This window comes from Barbatula barbatula (genome assembly GCF_947034865.1).
Source record: "Barbatula barbatula genome assembly, chromosome: 3".
Classification (NCBI taxonomy): Eukaryota; Metazoa; Chordata; class Actinopteri; order Cypriniformes; family Nemacheilidae; genus Barbatula; species Barbatula barbatula.
Window position 1 is genome coordinate 4213982 of NC_136764.1, and position 21969 is coordinate 4235950.

The 21969-nt window shown below is 41.6% G+C and overlaps 3 protein-coding genes across 4 annotated transcripts in view; all 3 read right to left on the bottom strand.

The window, feature by feature from the left end:
• LOC306891788 (uncharacterized protein) overlaps positions 1-21969 on the bottom strand; it is a 213279-nt gene that overhangs the window by 131653 nt on the left and 59657 nt on the right. The gene's annotated exons all lie outside the window — the stretch shown is intronic.
• Positions 1-21969, bottom strand: part of LOC306891751 (NLR family CARD domain-containing protein 3-like) — a 52655-nt gene that overhangs the window by 26250 nt on the left and 4436 nt on the right. Inside the window, exons 7-12 of one of the 2 annotated variants that reach the window (XR_013786398.1) lie at positions 20387-20560; positions 19789-19962; positions 19202-19375; positions 18000-18173; positions 17424-17597; positions 15398-15925 (exon numbers count right to left, since the gene is read on the bottom strand). Coding sequence is in view for 1 of the 2 variants with exons in the window: in XM_079452249.1 (XP_079308375.1) it covers positions 19202-19375; positions 19789-19962; positions 20387-20560 (522 nt within the window). In the remaining variant the exon portion in view is untranslated. Of the gene's footprint in view, positions 1-15397; positions 15926-17423; positions 17598-17999; positions 18174-19201; positions 19376-19788; positions 19963-20386; positions 20561-21969 lie in introns of those variants that run through there. The other variant, XM_079452249.1, reaches the window with a different exon arrangement.
• Positions 6967-15257, bottom strand: LOC306891806 (ribonuclease inhibitor-like). Its single transcript, XM_079452355.1, has 4 exons — positions 15117-15257; positions 14518-14691; positions 13948-14121; positions 6967-7114 (listed from the first exon to the last, which is right to left on the bottom strand). Exons 2-4 carry the CDS (start codon positions 14673-14675, stop codon positions 7078-7080), a joined length of 369 nt encoding a protein of 122 aa, XP_079308481.1. The 5' UTR covers positions 14676-14691; positions 15117-15257; the 3' UTR covers positions 6967-7077.

Genomic DNA, 21969 nt, shown 5'->3' on the forward strand with positions numbered 1-21969 from the left:
TTGTGTGGTTGAATGATTTTCATGAAATTAAAATATAAATATAAATACAAATATAAAATAACACATTTTCTTTTATATAACTTATTATCATTCTTCTGAATGTTTCCTGATTTTATGTAAATGTCCATTTAAAGACGAATGTCCTAATCTTATTAGTCTTGTTATTACTTCTTCTCTTCTTTTAAAGTCACTTCCGGTCTTATTCTTTTCTAATCCTAGTTTCTTTAGAATTGTATATAAATGTCTTCCTGTCTTCTCCATTTATGTTGTCAAGATTTACTAACAGCTTGTTTTTATAGATTTCTTGTCCCGGGTGAACGCAGGAGATTCTCCTTTTGGTTTTATGGCGGATTGTGAACAATGTGTTTCTCACGTATACCCAATATAGAATAATCTAACACACTGTAACTTAATGTCTTTACTGTATCTCATCATATAGAATAGCATATTACTTAATGTACTTACTATTGAACATTAATGTCCATTGCATCCTAACATTTAACTTCTTTCTGAATGCTTTGACCTTAAAGCTTTAAATTAGATTCCATTCAACCTAATATAAATGACTTTATGCTCCTTTGTACCTTTATAATAATGTCATAGCAATGTTCTACTAACCAAAAGGCTTTTTAATGTCATCACCATGAGTTAAACTGAGCAATGTACATGTTTAAAGTGAATTTTACGCAAAATGTGGCTATAATATACTTTATATATAAAAAAACATTACTAAGTTTAAATACCCAAAATGGGCACAAAAAATCTTATAATATTAATAAAATGTGTTCTCATGGAAATACACTGGAAAAAATCAGTTGGATTAACATAAAAACATCGGTAGCACATGTATATTCAGCATAATTCAACATGTTCATGTTCAAGTTGCAAGTTTATGAACAAACATGATTTTTACATTTAAAAGTTTCCTATTTTGATTTAAAGTTCTTTGTCTTGTCTCCAGGAATCCGGCTGAGAGTGAAACTCTTCCCAATATCAACACTTTCAAGGTTTCTCTTCAGTATGGATTATGTGGTGCTGCTGCACGCTCAAAAAGTTCACACATTTCTCTTCTGTATGTTTTTATGGTGATTCTTAACACAGTCAAACAATAAAAACAAAAAGGTTTTACATCTGCATGCTTTTATTTACATGCGTGGAAGAGGGGAGGAGCTAGAGACACTCAGGAGGAAAGATACGGAGAGAAGGGGAAGAGAAAGACTTCATCGCTTTCCATTTCTGACACATTAGCGCCGCTGTGTGGATGCAAACGGCATTGCGAATTCTTTGAAATTCTTCATTGACAGTATTTTTCTTCCTATTTTGAGCACTTCAGCCTTTGCCTTCAGGGAATAATTGTTCTTGGCTTCTATATTTCTTCTATAATTCATTTTTGGACATTAGCAGTGTTTTCTGTCTTTTTGAATAAACCTTCTTCATACTTTCTGAACTGGTAACAGTTTTGTTTTGAGTGAATCTGTGTCACTGTGTGTTTTCGTGGAAAAGACTGTCTCTTCTATTTCAAGCGCTCACGTGGATGCTATTCTTTTTAACTGTTTTTCTTGTGGTTGAAAAAGGAAAGAGACTTTCTGTGTTTGATCAGGTGGTCATCTGTGATTAAATGACCAGCTTCTGGTCTGTGTTGGGTTCTGTTGATGAGACCATTAAATCAAACTCAGATAATGTCCAAAACAGACTACAAAAGCTACTAATATAACCTAAGGGTTCCAGTGGAGTTTAATGGATACCAGTATCATTTCTGTTGTGGTTTTCTTTCAGAAGGGTCGTCATACTTTTGTGATTATTTTAATAAAAGTAAGAGTAAGTGTAACGCATTACAAGTCAAAGACGGTAATATTGTAATATAACTAATGAGTTTTAAATGACAGTAACAAGTAATCTATAGTGTATTATATTGTGAAGGTAAAATGTTTAAAATGTCAGCTGTGGCCTAGTGGTTAGAGCGTTGGGCTTGTGATCAGAAGGTTTGAATCTCAGTGTCAGCAGGTCATGACTGAAGTGCACTTGAGCAAGACACCTTACCCCTGATTGCTCTGCAGTAATGTCACACTGTAAATAACTACTTGTAAGTCGCTTTGGATAAAAGCGTCTGCCAAATGAATAAATGTAAAAATAAGTTATAACATTTTTAGATTTTTAAAAGGTCTCAAGTGTTTATAAAAGTCATTGTGTCTTTGTTGTTTCATCTGTATTGTACCGAATCCTCAAGTGCTACGTCACTGATGACGCAACTTCCGTATAGTGTCGCAGGTGCGCGGTGCAGAGTTGAGGACTAACTTGATCTGGACCCAGAAAACACAAACAAAATTTACAACGTGAAACCACAACCTATATTAAAAAATATGCAACTAAAATTAAATGTTTTTAAAACTTAAAAAAAATAATAAAGTGCTTGATGTTTTTTATAATAGTGTAAAACTTAAATATCATGTGTGTTAACAATAAACACTGAATTAGACCAAAAGGTAACTTTTGTGACACGTTTTATTTAGGTGTTAAAATGATTTTATATTTATTAAAGAATCAATATTATATTAACACATCATATGAACGCTTACAGATAGTAAATAAACTTACAGGTTTTTATTTCTCCAAGCAAAGTTTGTTCGCGTTGTGAACCGAAACTAGTCCATTAGTTTAGTCCATAGACAAAATACTGCTGTGAGATGAATGAGATCTAAATCTCAACACTGAGCAAACTTCAATACTGAAAATGGCCACAAGGTGGCGCACATACACATGACAATCTGAACACATGAAACTAAAGGTTGTCTTTAACACGAGGCTCAATATTATGCATGTGAATTATTTTCTTATTGTGACAAATATTATATATCAATGGAAAGGTCTAAGACTCTAAAATAAATATTTCATCACTGTTTTATTAAATCATTTATGTAAAACAGTAATTGATTAATAAATAACAAGAGTGTGAATAAGAGACATTTATGTGCTGCTCAATGTCTGGCGGTACACGGACATTTACTTCAATATTTGGGATGGAAATTATGATCTTATTGTTTTGACATTGGTGGGGACATCAAATTGGTCTTCAGAGCCGCATTGTCACTAAAGTTTAGGGCCGTTTACTTGATTTACTCAAACAATATAATCATTGAACAATGCTTATAATATTTTTAATATGAAATTGCTTTCTACACTATCTTTCATTGCTGTCACTCTCATTGTTAAACGGTCTATAAGTGTCTACAGCAGGATCAGTTTCTGTAGAAATACACAAAAAAATACAACCAGCTACCTTTTTATAACATAATAAGTATTTATGCCACATTGTTCAAACAAATGTATGACTGAGTGTTTCATAGATCTCTAAAACAGTGCAACTTTAATATAATGCACAACACATAAATGACATTGTTTGACCTCACCTGGGACCCTGTCACCTCCACAACATGACAGGCCTGCTTCTGTCACATGACCTGACAAAATAATGCATTCCCTATTCCAACACATTTATGCCATAGATATCTATAGCTTACTATAGTCGTTACAAATGCCATAAACAAAAGCAAGTTTTAAGTTGCTTTCTTTGGTTTGTTTTATATATATAAGGTTAATTTTATATAGCCTAAAACATAAGCCTCACACAGCTGTAACAGTTAGACAGAAACATAATTTGGATCATTATTGTAATAATAAAGGCATATGAAACAGTCGATTGTCATGATATTCAACTATATTTAGCTATATCCTCATAGATGCATATAAGTAGGCCTACAGACACACTTTAAGTTTAGGACTCATGCGGTTTATAAGGGATTGTCATGCAATGGGAGAAACGTTGTTCCTGAATCAATATGGGATGAAACTTGTCCTGTATTTTGGTCAATCAACTCTAAACCCTTAAAATGTTTTCTTCCCCGGTAACCTGCATAATCATGCTTATCGTGTCTTGTTGACAGAGCTTTGGCGAACTAAGCACTTAAAACCGAACCGAACCGAACCAGCTGCAGCCTACGTCACGTTAGCAAAACCAATCATAAAGCGACTTGGGTTAGAGAGGCGTAACTCAAAGCCAATCCAATAAGCGACATAAACTACGGAGGCGGGACTCATTGCAGAGAACGAAACTAAACTATGTGTGTACCACAAACTGTGCTATTTTTCCATAAAGCGGTTGTAAAATATTTTTTATTTCGATTAAATGATTATTGAATAAATAAATGTTGAATAAAATAAGTTATAAGTACAAAACACAAGACGGACGTCACTGGTTATACAATAGATATAGTTTAAATTGAGTAGGGGTCATTTAGTGTTCCCTGAATAGAAACACGTCCCTATAGTCCCTAAACCCAAATCAACACCCTTGATGTTTCCTCACAAGTCTGGACTTGGACTTAAAGCTGCAGCCCTGGACTTCCGTCCGTTTGTTTTCCGGCCCACATTTAAAAGCCGCCCACCGGGAAAACATCAATAAAAGCTTTAACTTGTTATGAACTTGGTGTTCGTGATCTTAATGCACCTGAGGTGAAGCATTACAGTCCTTTAGTGCCCGGCTAGCCGTGGATTATCCCTTATTTATGACCTGTCTATCTGACACAATGTTTACTGCACACATGCTTTACCAGCACTGTGCTATTCAATACAGTTTCTGAGCAAATCAGACATTCAGTTTCTTCAAGTAACATTTAATCTCATGATTCCTTTAAACTCTCAGATGACAGAATATAAAGTTCACACTTCAGAAGTCTTGCAGAAACAAATCATTGCTGTGTGTTCTTCAAACAGAGAAGTTAACATGTGTCTCTTTCTCTTTTAAACACACATTTACTCTCCCTGAAATACAGCAGCAGTTGACAACAAGAACCGTTCATGACTCTGTTAGTATCAATAACTTGTCCATGTGCTTTCACCATACTCACCATGAAACAGAAAGTTGGAAGAACTGATTAATGTCCTAAAGAAATATTGTGTAAAGATGTCATATGCATGAAAGTAAAGACGAAACACATGTTCTCCTCTCAGCTCATGATCTCTAATGTGATCTCACTCTTGCACAGGTAATGATCTGAAGAGCCACGTGCACATGCGCCCCAAACAAAGGCGCAACAAAACAGCGAGATTCCTCGTGAAATATGTTGATATTACTGCACGTTTGGGTGATGTTATTCTGCACTTGTGCGGCGGACCTTCAGATGATTCAATACAAGACTAAAAGTTTGTTTTTATTTTATTAAAACATCTCGACTCTGGTGATAAACGATTTCACTATGAAGAGCGACTGCACACAGTGGAGATCATTCCACACCACCAAAAGTGTTTTTCTTATATGTGGGTATTCATATTTATTTATATCATCAATCAATCCTTTGCACATTATATGCTAACAATTATGTGCAGTTTTCCCCACCGTAATGTGCGGACATGACCAGAAACGCAGGAGACATTGCTTGTATACAAGAACTTCTTTATTATAAGTTTGACATAAGTTATTTATCATAGCTGAACATCCTCACGGACGGCCCCAGAACTCCCCAAAACACAGAGACAGAGAGACAGCCTTTTCTACCCAGAGGATCAAACCAATTTAAATACATGGGTGACATCTGAAATTCATATACATGAACAACTAAACCATAATTAACAAACAAAAAAAAAGTTTTACTTAGTACATGATTTTACGTCAAAGTAAATTATTTTGCATCAAAGTAAATTATTTTGCATCAAAGTAAATTATTTTGCATCAAAGTAAATTATTTTTAAAGTAAATTATTATTTTGTAAATGATTTTTCTTCAAAGTATATGATTTTACATCAAAGTATATGATTTTACATCAAAGTAAATTATTTTACATCAAAGTAAATTATTTTACCTCACAATAAGTAAAACCAATACCCAAACCAAGAACAAGAATAAAACAATTACATAAAACATAAGAATAACCCCTGTACACAAATAATAAATGAACCAAGCCTACATTACCCATAATCATCAGATAAACAGAAAGGCCGCAGACCCTCTTAGACCCCCAAGACCCATGCTGCAGCCATGAACCCAAAGACAAAGGTTTGAGAATGAATACAACTTCTAAATAAAGTAAAGAGATGAAAATGACTGGTGTCGTATGTGCACCTTAGACTAGAAAAAGAAGAGAAAACATTTACAATAAATTAACCACACAAACATGTAAACTAAATATAAACTTAACCAACAAATTACTGAAAGTTCTGTGAAATCTTCACATCTTCCCCAAACTCTCGCATGGTAAGAGAGAGAGAAAATCAGCGGTCATGTTTTTTGACCCTCGCCGATGTCTCGCTGTGAAATAAAAGGGCAGCAAAGCCAAACTCCAATGAGTTACACGAGCATTCTTTTCATTTTGATGACATCCTTCATTTTGTCAATCCACAGAAGTGCTCTGTGATCAGTTTCAACCATAAAGTATCGTCCAAAGAGATATTTAAATGAATCAAGAGCCCACTTTAGTGCTGAACACTCTTTCAAACTGCTGCTGCGTCACTGAATCTCTGAGATTATTAAATCAGTTCATGTTAAAGACAGAAGACATGACAGACATATGATGTGCAACTGCTCATGTTCATCATAGACTGAACCAATAAAACATATGAAGTTTGATCACATTCTTTGTTCTAGTTGCTTCAGAATATTTCACCTTGATGTCCATTATAGGTGTTTGGTGTTTATCTCTCCAGGTGTGAAACACATCAATATTCATCATCACTTACACTCCCTCACGTGTGGAAAAAGACATTATATTGTTTTATGTCAACGATCATTTAAGAATCAATTTGTCTGATGCCTGAAACTATTATTTTATTATAAGTATTTTATTTTAAGTTCATTCTTTATTAAATTAAATTAAATTAATATAATAATGTATTGTGACCCCACACACGCCAGACTTCAGGAGCTCAGAGATACAGGATGATTCAGATTATGAGATCAGAATGTTATACTAATGGAAATAATGATACATAAGACACTTTTTAGCGCTTCACGGCCGTCACCGGTGATGTCACAGTCTTCAGAGAGAAAAAGGCTCAGATGATCTTTACTGAATGAAGGGAATCCTTTCACTCTTCATGTGATTGTTTCAGTCGAGGCTCAATACTGTAAAACATTGAGGAGAAACATCAGATATGATATTAATATTCACTCATCTCAGTCATTATCAACATCATGTCACGATGACTTTATACTTACAAATCATATTAAATTAATCTGAGAGAGAACACAATACAAGAAGTGCAACCACACCAACATTAACACAAGTGTGAGTACAAAACATTTCTGTCACTTGTCCACTGTCAATAAATCGACTTGAAAATGTCTCGCAACAAATAGATATTTTTTTGTTTATACTAAATAAAACTAGTCCTAAAATGTGTCTAATAAAGATTATTTTGTTGACTGGATACTTAAAGGAACAGTTCACCCAAAAATGAAAAGACTACTATGGGAGTCAATAGTGACCCACAACGGCTGAGTTACAAACTCTCGTTTTTGTTTGTGTTCAGCAAAACAAAGAAATGTATTCAGGTTTATAACAACTGGTCCCCAAAAAAGAAAATTATTTAATCATTTACACGTTGTGTCATTCCAAACCTGTATGACTTTCTGTGTGTGTTGAACTACATGTGTGACTTCACTGAGAAAACGTCTCGGTTACGTCTGTAACCTCGGTTCCCTGATGGAGGGAACGAGACGTTGTGAGAGACTGACTGGGGTTTGATCTTGAGAACCTACCTTCTCCGAGATAATTAATTATAAAACGCCAATGGGCTTGGCGAATGGCACACGCACGCCAGTCTCCGCCCCGTGCATACGGGTATAAAGGAAGATGGCGGCGGTCATTCACTCACCCTTTGTACTGAGGAACCTGAGAGGGCACTCCCGTTCACTGCAGTGATTCGGTGCAGCGTTGTGGCATGAAGTCACAACGTCTCGTTCCCTCCATCTAGGAACCGAGGTTACAGACGTAACCGAGACGTTCACCTTCAGTCGGTCTCTCGACGTTGTGAAAGACTGACTGGGGATCAATCTTAAACACTTGTGATATCACAACCTCTAGCGGAGCAACCCTGACTGGGCTAGCGAGTCACAAGAGTACTACCGCAAGACGTAATCTTCCAGCCACATAGTATTGGTCATACTGAGAAGCCTCTACTGACGGCCTCACGGACAGTGGCGTACGCCTCTAGTAGCGAGGAGCTGTCCGGAGCCGAACACTGGGGAACACTGCTCTCCTCTTAGAAGAGTGTGTTAGGGAGGCCACATCCTACCTGGAGGGGAGGTTACATGTGGATATACTAACATGGTCTCCCCGGCGGGGAGAACATCATGTGGAAAGGTGTTAGCCCGAAAAGGGGGACAATCCAGGTGGGAGACAACCGGCGGGGAGGTCACAGATTCACCAATCGGGAAATCCTAAGTGAGAATTCAACACACGGGACGACCCAGAGGGGAGTCACTACGTATGGGGCACTAGTCCTAATACAGGAGTCTGCCTGAGCAGGGAAGACTCTACCTATAATGGACCTGGTTCTAACAGACGGCTCCGCTCAGTCTGTTACCAAGTGCAATGCTTAGTGATGGATGGAATGCCTATACTTCGCCCGAGAGGGGAAAGTAGGGAGGCTAAATAACGCACTAGTCTCACCTGGCCAGGGGAGAAGGCGCTTTCGCAGGCGTACGCCCAGAACAGGAGTCCGTCCTACACGCCGGGGGCGTTGAGGACATGGGCTGCTACTGGTTCCACGCGAAGATTGTAAAACCTTGCGAAGGTACTGGGCGTAGCCCAACCCGCAGCACTGCAGATGTCTGCCAGAGAGGCGCCTTGTGCCAGTGCCCACGAGGAGGCCACACTCCGAGTGGAGTGGGCCCTCACTGCAAGCGGGCACGGGCGATCTTGGGACTGGTATGCCACCGTGATGGCATCCACAATCCAGTGCGCCAATCTCTTTTTGGAGACAGCCCCCCCCGGGTGCTGTCCTCCGTAACAGACAAAGAGCTGCTCGGAGCTTCTTAGGCTCCGTGTGCGGTCCAGATTTAGGCGCAGCGCGCGTACTGGACACAACACATTAGAGGTTGGGTCTTCCTCTCCTGCGGGAAGCGCCTGCAGGTTCACCACCTGGTCCCGGAAGGGAGTGGTGGGAACCTTGGGCACGTAACCGGGCCGGGGTCTCAAGACAACGTGAGAATCGCCGGGCCCGAACTCTAGGCACCCTTGGGACACGGAAAAAGCCTGTAGGTCCCCCACCCTCTTGATAGAGGCGAGCGCCGTCAGGAGTGCAGCTTTCATCGACAGATGAGGGAGACTGGCAACTCCACATTAAGGTCCCAACAGGGTACAGAGCGCGGTCGAGGTGGATTCACCCTTCTCGCGCCCTTGAGGAACCTGGTGACCAGGTCGTGCTGACCGAGAGACTTACCCTCCACGAGATCGTGATGTGCGGCAATGGTCGCAACATACACTCTCAGTGTGGAAGGGGAGAGATTACTCTCAAGTCTCTGCTGTAAAAAGGCCAGCACCGACCCGATCGGGCAATTCCGTGGGTTCTCCTCCCGGGGAGAACACCAGGACGAAAAGAGGCGCCACTTATAGGCGTACAACCGCCTAGTGGCAGGGGCTCTAGCCTGCAGAACAGTCTCCCGGACCGCTACCGACAAGCCCCTTAGGGTCTCCTCGTCCCGTCCAGGGGCCAGGCATGGAGTTTCCAGAGGCCTGGGTTGGGGTGCCAAACCGTGCCCTTCCCCTGCGACAACAGGTCATTCGACAGGGGAATGGGCCAGGGGGGGGCCGTCGTCAGATCTACCAGATCTGAGAGCCAGGTCTGGTTGGGCCAGTATGGCGCCACTACCAGAACCTGATGCCCCTCTTCCCTGACCTTGCACAGGACCTGTGCAAGGAGGCTCACTGGGGGGAAGGCGTACTTCCGCTTGTCCCGCGGCCAGCTGTGTGCTAGGGCATCCGTGCCGAGGGGACCCTCGGTCAGGGAGTACCAGAGCGGGCAATGGGTGGAGTACGGGCAGGCAAACAGGTCCACCTGTGCTTGACCGAACCGCTCACATATGAGCTGGACTGCGCGGGGATGGAGCCGCCACTCTCCGCGGGGAGTGCCTTGACGAGAGAGCGCATCGGCTGTCTGGTTCAGGTAGCCCGGGAGAAACGTGGCCCGCAGGGACTTCGTCACCTGCTGACTCCAAAGGAGGAGGCGTCGGGCGAGTTGCGACAACTGCCGTGAGCGTATGCCGCCCTGGTGATTGATGTACGCCACAGCAGTCGTGCTGTCCGACCGGACTAGCACGTGTTTGTCCTGCACTAGGGGCTGGAGCCTCCTCAGTGCCAGATGGACTGCTAGCAACTCTAGGCAGTTGATATGCCACCGCAGTCGGGGACCCGTCCAGTAACCCGATACTGTGTGCCCGTTGCACACCGCACCCCACCCTTGCAGGGAGGTGTCTGTCGTTACTACGACACGCCTCGAAACCTCAAGTCTGACCAGGGTAAGAGAGTGCGAAGGCACTGCAGCATTACCGTAATCCGCCTGGTGCCGGCGTGCCACGCCATCCAGGGAACCCGACTCTGTAGCCAGTGCTGAAGCGGCCGCATGTGCATCAACCCGAGAGGGATTACCCCCGTCGAGGACGCCATGTGCCCCAGGAGCCTCTGAAAGTTTTTCAGCGACGTCGAGGGATGCTGACTGATCAACCTCAGACAGCGCAGCACTGACTGTGCACGCTCGTTGGTGAGACGTGCTGTCATACGGACAGAGTCTAGTTCCAGCCCCAGGTAAGAGGTGCTCTGTGCGGGGGAGAGCTTGCTCTTCTCCTGGTTGACCCGGAGGCCTAGACGGTCTAGGTGCCGAAGCACAAGGTCCCTGTGCGTGCACAACACATCTCGCGAGTGTGCCAAGATAAGCCAGTCGTCGAGATAGTTTAGCACTCGCACGCCTTGCTCCCTGGCAGGAGCTAAGGCAGCCTCCACTAGTTTGGAAAAAACCCGTGGAGACAGGGCCAGAGCGAATGGCAGGACCCTGTACTGATACACCCTTCCCTCGAACGCGAACCGTAGGAACGGCCGGTGTCGGGGGAGAATAGAGACGTGAAAGTACGCGTCCTTCAGGTCGATTGCCACGAACCAATCCTGGTGACGTACCGAGCCCAGGATGCGTCTCTGCGTCAGCATTCTGAACGGCAGCCTGTGCAGGTGCTTGTTCAGGCGACGCAGATCCAAAATGGGCCGCAGCCCCCCACCCTTTTTGGGCACGATGAAGTACGGGCTGTAAAACCCGGACGACATCTCGTTTATAGGGACGGGTTCGACCGCACCCTTCGCCAGAAGGGCGGCGACCTCCTCCAGAAGCACGGAAGCATTCTCTCCTCGCACCGAGGTGTACAGAATGCCCCGAAACTTGGGGGGGCGCCTGGCGAATTGGATCGAGTAACCGAGACGGACTGTCCTCTCTATCCAGTGTGACGGGCTGGTGCGCTGCCAAGCACCCAAGAACCGCGACAACGGGACCAGAGGGACAATCTGCTTCACCGTGCCGGGGAAGGCTGGTTCGGTGGCTGACAGTGCGGTCACCTCGCACAGGGGGGACCCCCCGGGAGGATGACGGCTCTGTATGTTTACCTGCTTCAGGCGGCCTGACGCAACGTCCGGGGGAGATTGCGGTCGGCGGCCCAATCCATCCAAGACACCGTCTGGACGAGAGTGCTGTGGAGGAAAACCCAGGGGAAATATCTCTCTTTGTGAGTAAGTGGGTGCTTAAGTAACTTGATGGAGACGCGGCAGGCAGCGTCCTTCCCCGATCCAGCGTTGGAAAGGCCGGGATCGGACCCAATGAAACTTCCCCCAGGTTCGTCCTGTCAGGGCCGCTTAGCAGAGCTCTTGGTGGACTGCTGACGGGGGACAGATGCCTTCTTCCGCGGGGCTCGACGTCTCTGGCGGGTCGTCCTATGGGAGGGTCCTGGAACCGGAGGTGCCACCGCGGAAGGGCGGGGCTGTTGGGAAACAGACTGCGGCCGAGAACATGACGACCTGCTGGTGGCCACGTCGCGGCGCGGCAGGATCTGCTTGATCGCCTCGGTCTGCTTCTGAACCGCGGAGAACTGCTGCGCTATGTCCTCCACGGTATCACCAAACAGCCCGGCTTGCGAGATGGGTTCGTCTAGAAGGCGAACCTTCTGGGCGTCGCTCATCTGCGCAAGGTTGAGCCACAGATGCCTTTCCTGGACCACCATTGTGGACATCGACCGACCCAGGGCGCCCGCCGTGGCCTTCGTCGCCCGTAGCGCGAGGTCTGTGGCAGTGCGCAACTCACTCATGCGAGTTGGGTCGGGCTTCCCGCCATCCAAATCCTTCAGGACTTTCGCCTGAAAGACCTGGAGGATTGCCATAGCATGGAGAGCAGAAGCGGCTTGTCCAGCAGCACTGTAAGCCTTCGACACGAGTGTCGAAGAGAGCTTACATGCTCTGGACGGGAGTCTAGGTCGACCCCTCCAAGTGGCAGCTGTCTGCGGGCACAAGTGGCCCGCGACCGCACACTCCACCCGGGGAACGTCGACGTAGCCTCTAGCCGCTCCTCCATCCAGGGAAGCCACAGCCGCCGAACCCTCCTGCCTGATACGCGCCGAAAAGGGCGCATGCCAGGACTTGGAAAGCTCTTCATGCACTTCCGGGAAGAACGGCACCGGGGCGGGGCGCGGCTTTTGACCACGCCCCGACCCCAGAAACCATGTATCCAGCCGCGAGCGTTTCGGGGAGGGTGGAGCCACACACTGCAACCCGATGCACGCGGCTGCCCGAGAGAGCATGGCCGACATCTCCGCGTCCGTCTCCTCTGGCACTCGACTGCCTGACGACAGGAGATCAGAGGAGTCTTCCGCATCAGATGCCAGCAGGCAGCTGTCCGATGCAGCGACAGAAATGGAGTCATCATCCCTATACGCAGTCTTTCCACTATGAGACGGCTGTCTGCCGCTCATAGGGGACAAACCAGGTGAGAGTGCCGGGGTATGGATGGTCCGCGAGCATGTATTTGACGGAGCGACATCCATAGGAATCCCCGAATCATCCCCGCCGCTCGCCAAATCGATCAACCGTGCCGAAACAGCGGCTGAAGACGCCTGGGAAGCAGACGGGGTGGTGGCAGCGCTCGAAAAGAACGTAGCCAACCGTGACCGCAACACCCTGATTGCCATGTCCGCACACGCGGGACATGCCGAATCAGTGAAACCTGCCTCAGCATGCTTGAGCCCCAAGCAAGTGACGCAGGTATCATGGCCGTCAGACTCCGGGATGAGTCTGCAGCATCCGAGGACACAACTACTTGACATATTCGTAGCCGGAGGGACTTACCTCTAAGGGTCTGTAGCCTTCTGCCGAAACGCCCAGGGGAAGTCCCCCGAAAGGAGAAGTCCGCTGCTCCGCGTCGTAAATCCAGCAGGAAAAGTTTCTCGAAGTCGAGTAAGGTGCGTTGCATAACAAAGCACACAGGTTCCGAAGAACAAAGGATAAGTGAATGACCGCCGCCATCTTCCTTTATACCCGTATGCACGGGGCGGAGACTGGCGTGCGCGTGCCATTCGCCAAGCCCATTGGCGTTTTATAATTAATTATCTCGGAGAAGGTAGGTTCTCAAGATCAAACCCCAGTCAGTCTCTCACAACGTCGAGAGACCGACTGAAGGGGAATGGAGTTTTGCAAACCTCTCGTCCCAAAGTTGAGTAAACTTAAGTTTGTGCTACAGTTTGTTGCGTTAAATATTAGAAATTCCTCAACCTGCAATTTTTTAACAGTGTGTTAGCGGTTGAACGACATTAGATTTTTTGAGGTCGACTATAGTGTGATAAAAGTTGTGTGGCTAGTTTGAGCAAACCTTATAGTGTGGTAATAGTTTATAGGAATATAATGATTTAAAAAATAATAAATAACTCACAATAGTGTCTGTAGTTGACAGTGAGGATCCTTCAGTAGATCAGAGAGCAGCTTCACTCCTGAATCTTCTGGATTATTATTTCTCAGATCCAGTCGTGTCAGATGTGAGGGGTTTGATCTCAGAGCTGAAGTCAGAGCAACACAACCTTCAGATCCAATACTGCAGTTAAAAAGACTGAAGAGAGAAGAAAATAAATGAAATAATGACAATAACATTTAGACAATAATCAGGAGGATATATTATTTATTATAGTTAATTATACTTAATTTAATATATTAATTAATTATTATTCATCAATGTATCAATTTATGTCCCTTTTTAAAAGATACAAGTAATATTAAATGATTGTAAATCATAATAATATCATGAATAGTTTAATATATTCAAGTTAGTTATTAAAATGATCTCAGTATGGTGATAATTCTGTATGAATCTGAATCAATAGAGTCATTGACTGACAGTCACTGTTGAGTCTCTTACATATAAAGATGATTCTGATAAACTTATGAAGACCTCCATTTACATAATACATGCACATGTTTAACTTTATTGCTTTAAGGATTTTCTTACTGTAATGTCTTCAGTTTACAGTTTGTATTCTTCAGTCCATCAGAGAGCAGCTTCACTCCTGAATCCTTCAGTTTATTGCGACTCAGGTTCAGTTCTGTCAGACTTGAGGAGTTTGATCTGAGAACTGACGCCAGTGATGAACAACTTTTCTCTGTCATTTTACAGCGACTCAGACTGAAAGAGAAATAACAAAACAAAAGTGTGTTAAAACTTTAGTAATAAATTTATAATCAAATCAAGTTGATCTCATTACAATGAAAGCTTGACAACTTCTATGATCGACAGTGAACTTCAGTAAAACATGATGTGTGTGTCCAGAAACACAAGAACAGTATGTCATGTTAACTTCATGTAAATGTAGAGAAACCTTCTGTATAATACAATTACATTTATTAATTGGGGAAATGTTTTTATCCAGAGGGATTTACACATGAGATTAATAGAAGAAGAACGAGTTTATCCAAGAGAAAACATAATACAAGTAAAGTGACTACATCAAATTTACACAAGAACAAGAGTGAAAAAGCAAAAATACTCGACAGTCACTTGAATTAAACAAAATCGTTTATAACAAAATGATAATTTGATAAGTAACTCACAGTAGTTTGTGTAGTTGACAGTGTGGATCCTTCAGTAGATCAGAGAGCAGCTTCACTCCTGAATCTTCTGGATTATTATCACTCAGATCCAGTTGTGTCAGATGTGTTAACAATTATGTACAGTTTTATTTCAGGAAAGTTGCTGCATCACTGAATCTCTGAGCTTATTAAATCAGTTCATGTTAGAGACAGAACACATGACAGACATATGATGTGTAACTGTGTGCTCATGTTGATCATAGTCTGAACCATTTGAGAAAGAAATGACCAATAAAACATATGAAGTTTCATCACATTCTTTGTTCTAGTTGCTTCAGAATATTTCAGCTTGATGTCCATTATAGGTGTTTGGTGTTTATCTCTCCAGGTGTGAAACACATCAATATTCATCATCACTTACACTCCCACACATGTGGAAAAAGTCATTATATTGTTTTATGTCAACGATCATTTAAGCATCAATTTGTCTGATGCCTAAAACTATTATTTTTTTATTAGTATTTTATTTTAAGTTCATTCTTTATTAAATGAACTTTAAAGCAGTAAATGTAGGTGTCCATTGACCATGTAATAATGTATTGTGACCAGACACACGTCAGACTTTAGGAGCTCAGAGATACAGGATAATACAGAATATGAGATCAGAATGTTATACAAATGGAAATAATGATAAATAAGACACTTTTTAGCGCTTCACAGCCGTCAGCGGTGATGTCACAGTCTTCAGAGAGGAAAAAGGCTCAGATGATCTTTACTGAATGAAGGGAATCCTTTCAGTCTTAATGTGATATTTCAGTTGAGGCTCAATACTGTAAAACATTGAGGAGAAACATCAGATATGATATTAATATTCACTCATCTCAGTCATTATCAACATCATGTCACAATGACTTAATACTTACAAATCATATTAAATTAATCCGAGAGAGAGAACACAATACAAGAAGTGCAGCCACACCAACATTAACACAAGTGTGAGTACAAAACATTTCTGTCACTTGTCCACTGTCAATAAATCTACTTAAAAATGTCTCGCAACAAATATGTATTTTTGTATACACTGAATAAGACTAGTCCTAAAATGTGTCTAATAAAGATGATTTTGTTGACTGGATACTTAAAAGAACAGTTCACCCAAAAATGAAAAGACTACTATGGGAGTCAATGGTGACCCACAACGGCTGAGTTACAAACTCTCGTGTTTATTTGTGTTTACTTGTGCTTGTCAGTTTAGTCAAGTGTAGTTTGTCAAAAGTTCATTTAAGTTTTGTTTCAGTGTAGTTAGTCTTAACTAGTCTTGTTATTATATTTCAATGTTTTGTAATGTTTCTCCCACATTGTTCATTGTTAAAATCTGTTAACCCCTTACCCGCTGTCTGCACCTGGCTCCTCTCTCCGTGTCTCACCACCCGCGATCATGTCATTGGTTTTGTATCCATACAATAGAAGTTTATGGCTACCAACGGTTTTTGGTGTTTTGGACTTTATTTTCTTAGTTGAGTAAACTTTTGCCTACTAGACATGTTGGCAAAGTTGGATTCATTTAACATTGTGTGAGTGTTGAATTACATGTGATTTCACTGAGAACTGAGTTATGCAAACCTAAGTCCCAAAGTTGAGTGAACTTAAGTTTGTCCTACAGTTTACTGCGTTTAATATCATAGATTTCTCAACCTGTAATTTTTTTTACAGTGTGGTAGTGGTCGACTTTAGATTTTTTGATGTCGACTATACTGTGATAAAAGTCGTGTAGAATAGTCGATGACATCATTAAAAAAAATAAGAGCTTGGAAATGTTTTGCAACAAGATTTGATGGGTGTGGGCTGTAAGACACTCGTGTGCGGATGCGAGAGAATGGCAGGACTCCCGCAAAATAGCCTCTTAATATATAGAATCGAAAACCAAATGAACTGTTTCTCATCTATTGCTCGAGAGCAACAACAACTAAAATAAAACTATTTTAAAGCGTGAGGTCGCTGGTAGTAAAAGAGCAGCAGGTGGATCTCTACAGGAGCTTTACGTTACTTCAGATCTGAAGCGAGTGTATGACCAAACTTCACAAGTCCACTGAAAGTGTCATGAGCACTAATAGATGAAACAACAGAAACATGTGTCGAGTTTGTTTGTGACGGCCTACGACTTTAGAACAACGTCAATATATTTATTAGCCCACATGACCCGCGACTAGTCGACATCAAGCTTTAAATGAAGTGCCAGAGCATTCATGTCAACTAGTTTGAGCAAACCCTACAGTGTGGAAATAGTTTATAGAAATAAAATGATTTAAAAAATAATAAATAACTCACAGTAGTGTCTGTAGTTTACATTGAGGATCCTTCAGTAGATCAGAGAGAAGCTTCACTCCTGAATCTTATGGTTTATTTCTGCTCAGATCCAGTTGTGTCAGATGTGAGGGGTTTGATCTCAGAGCTGAAGTCAGAGCAACAAAACCTTCAGATCCAATACTGCAGTCAAACAGACTGAAGAGAGAAGAAAATAAATGAAATAATGACAATAACATTTAGACAATAATCAGGGGTAAAATTATTTAATATAGTTAATTATACTTTTTATTATTTCATATATTATTCAATTATTATTCATCAATGTATCAAATGATGTCCTTTTTAACAAGATATGTAATAAATTAAATGATTGTAAATCACAATAATATCATGAATAGTTTAATATATTGAAGTTAGTTATTAAAATGATCTCAGTTTGGTGATAATTCTGTATGAATCTGAATCAACAGAGAGTCATTGACTGACAGTCACTGTTGAGTCTCTTACATATAAAGATGATTCTGATAAACTTACAAAGACCTCCATTTACATAATACATACACATGTTTAACTTTATTGCTTTAAGGATTTTCTTACTTTAATGTCTTCAGTTTACAGTTTGTATTCTTCAGTCCATCAGAGAGCAGCTTCACTCCTGAATCCTTCAGATTATTGTTACTCAGGTTCAGTTCTGTCAGACTTGAGGAGTTTGATCTGAGAACTGACGCCAGTGATGAACAACTTTTCTCTGTCATATTACAGCCCCTAAGACTGAAAGAGAAATAACAAAACAAAAGTGTGTTAAAACTTTAGTAATAAACTTATAATCAAAACAAATTGATCTAATTTCAATGAAAGCTTGACAACTTCCATGAGTGACAGTGAACTTCAGAAAAACATGATGTGTGTTTGTCCAGAAACACAAGAACAGTATGTCATGTTAACTTCATGTAAATGTAGAGAAACTTTCTGTATAATACAATTACATTTATTAATTGAGGAAATGTTTTTATCCAGAGAGTGTTATATGGATAGAGAAAACCCAAAAGCGAATCACAGTCAATAAAGTCTTTAATGGGAAAACAAGGGAATCTCCCGCAGTGGCAGACAAAACAGAAATCCTCCCGCAGATAATTAACTGAAAGAAACTGGAACAGCGTCCGTAGATGGGGGAAGAAAGAACCACCGATAATTTAGTCCCTCGGGAGATGACGCAGCGGGTGGTCAGCGGAACCCCGAAGCGGCAACGGCAAAAACAACCGTAGCACTGAGCAGACACGGAGAAAACAGGTTAGAGCATAAATAGCAATATCTGCAACGCCACAATACCCGGGGTGACAGGAGAGCTAGGGCAGAGTAACTCCTTTCACTGGAGAACAACAAACGATCTGACAAAGAGATAGAGAAAAGAGAGGAAAGAAGTAGCCAGTGTAATTACCGGGAAGAGAGTACAGGTGCGCGGAATCAGGCGGAAGGCAGGGGGAAACAAGAGACAGCTGGAGGAGAGTGTGTGATGAGTGCGTGCGTTAAGTAGGTGTGTGTGTAAAATACCGAGTGTGATCAGGAGAGGGAAGCACAGGAAAGGGAGAAAGACTAGATCATAACAGAGAGATTTACACATGAGATTAATAGAAGAAGAATGAGTTTATCCAAGAGAAAACATAATACAAGTAAAGTGACTACATCAAATTTACACAAGAACAAGAGTGAAACAGCAAAAATACTCAACAGTCACTTGTAGGCCTACTGTATTAATCAAAATAGTTTATGTCAAAATGATAATTTGATCAATAACTCACAGTAGTGTCTGTATTTGACAGTGTGGATCCTTCAGTAGATCAGAGAGCAGCTTCACTCCTGAATCTTCTGGATTATTAAAGTTCAGATCCAGTTGTGTCAGATGTGAGGGGTTTGATCTCAGAGCTGAAGTCAGAGCAACACAACCTTCAGATCCAATACTGCAGTTACACAGACTGAAGAGAGAAGAAAATAAATGAAATATGACAATAACATTTAGACAATAATTAGAAATAAAATAATTTAATATAGTTATTTATACTTTAATATATTTTTTATTATTTCATATATTATTCAATTATTATTCATCAATGTATCAAATTATTTCCCTTTTTACAAGATACGAGTAATAAATTAGATGGTTGTAAATCACAATAATATCATGAATAGTTTAATATATTGAAGTTAGTTATTAAAATGATCTCAGTTTGGTGATAATTCTGTATGAATCTGAATCAACAGAGAGTCATTGACTGACAGTCACTGTTGAGTCTCTTACATATAAAGATGATTCTGATAAACTTATGAAGACCTTCATTTACATAATACATACACATGTTTAACTTTATTGCTTTAAGGATTTTCTTACTGTAATGTCTTCAGTTTACAGTTTGTATTCTTCAGTCCATCAGAGAGCAGCTTCACTCCTGAATCCTTCAGATTATTGTCACTCAGGTTCAGTTCTGTCAGACTTGAGGAGTTTGATCTGAGAACTGACGCCAGTGATGAACAACTTTTCTCTGTCAGATTACAGCGACTCAGACTGAAAGAGAAATAACAAGATAACAGTGTCTTAATTTTAGTAATACATTTATCACCAAGATAATTTGATCTCACGTATTTTTAATGAAAGTTTAACTTCTAGCATGAGTGACAGAAAACAGTGTAATGTTTCACTTCATGCAAATGGAGAGCAACTTTCCAAATATTATATTTCTATGTATTAATTAAAACTTGTATCCAAAGGGATTTACAAATGAGATTAATACAAGCAGAATGAGTTTATTCAAGAGAAAACATTATAGAAACAGTGTAACTACATCAAATTACACAAGCAGAAGAGTGAACAAGCAAAAATACTTGAAAGTCACTTGTGATTATTAAAAAGAATGAGTTTATAAACAAAATTATTAGGACCTCAACTGATTTGACAAAAACACATGTTATTGCTTTAAGGATTTTCTTACTTTAGTGTCTTCAGTTTACAGTTTGTATTCTTCAGTCCATCAGAGAGCAGCTTCACTCCTGAATCCTTCAGATTATTGTCACACAGGTTCAGTTCTGTCAGACTTGAGGAGTTTGATGTGAGAACTGACGCCAGTGATGAACAACTTTTCTCTGTCAGATCACAGCCACTCAGACTGAAAGAGAAATAACAAGATAACAGTGAAGATATAAACACATGAAGAGATAATGTTTGAACCATGAGAATCATCTGCACAAGAGCTGAAGCAACATCTGCACCTGATAGAGAATCACTGCAAGAACTGAACCCTGACAGACAATTACAGTTGAAAGAAAAAGTATGTGAACCCTTTGGGCTTACTTGGATTTCTTCATAAATTGGTCATAAAATGTGTTCTGATCTTCAGCTAAGTCACAACAATAGAGAAACACAGTCTGCTTAAACTAATACCGCACAAACATTATACGTTTTCATGTTTTTATTGAACACAACATGTAAACATTCATAGTGCAAGGTGGAAAAAGTATGTGAAACCCTAGGCTAATGACTTCTCCAAGAGCTAATTGGAGCCAGGAGTCAGCCAACCTGGGGTCCAATCAATGTGATGAGATTGGATGTGTTCTGAAGAAGCATTGTCTGATGTGAACCATGCCTCGCACAAAAGAGCTCTCAGAAGACCTACGATCAAGAATTGTTGACTTACATAAAGCTGAAAAGGGCTACAAAAGTATATCTAAAAGCCTTGATGTCCATGTGTCCGCGGTAAGACAGATTGTCTACAAATGGAGAAAGTTCAGCACTGTTGCTACACTCCCTAGGCGTGGTCGTCCTGTAAAGATGAAGAGCACAGCGCAGAATGCTCAATGAGGTGAAGAAGAATCCTAGAGTGTCAGCTAAAGACTTACAGAAATCTCTGGCACATGCTAACATTTTTGTTGACAAATCTACAATAAGGAAAACTTTAAACAAGAATGGACTCAATGGGAGGACACAACGGAGGAAGCCACTGCTGTCCAAAAAAAACATTGCAGCACGTTTGAAGTTTGCAAAAGAGCACCTGGGTGTTCCACAGCACTACTGGCAAAACATTCTGTGGACAGATGAAACCAAAATTTAGTTGTTTGGAAAGAACACACAATGCTATGTGTGGAGAACAAAAGGCACAGCACACCAACATCAAAACCTCATCCCAACTGTGAAATATGGTGGAGGGGGCATCATGGTTTGGGGCTGCTTTGCTGCCTCAGGCCCTGGACGGATTACTGTCATCGATGGAAAAATGAATTCCAAAGTTTATCAAGACATTTTGCAGGAAAACTTCTGACCGCCAACTGAAGCTTAACAGAGGATGGACGATGCAACAGGACAACGACCCAAAGCATAGAAGTAAATCAACAACAGAATGGCTTCAACAGAAGAGAATACGCCTTCTGGAGTGGCCCAGTCAGAGTCCTGACCTCAACCCGATTGAGATGCTGTGGCATGACCTCAAGAGAGCGATTCACACCAGACATCCCAAGAATATTGCTGAACTGAAACACTTTTGTAAAGAGGAAAGGTCCAAAATTTCTCCTGACCGTTGTG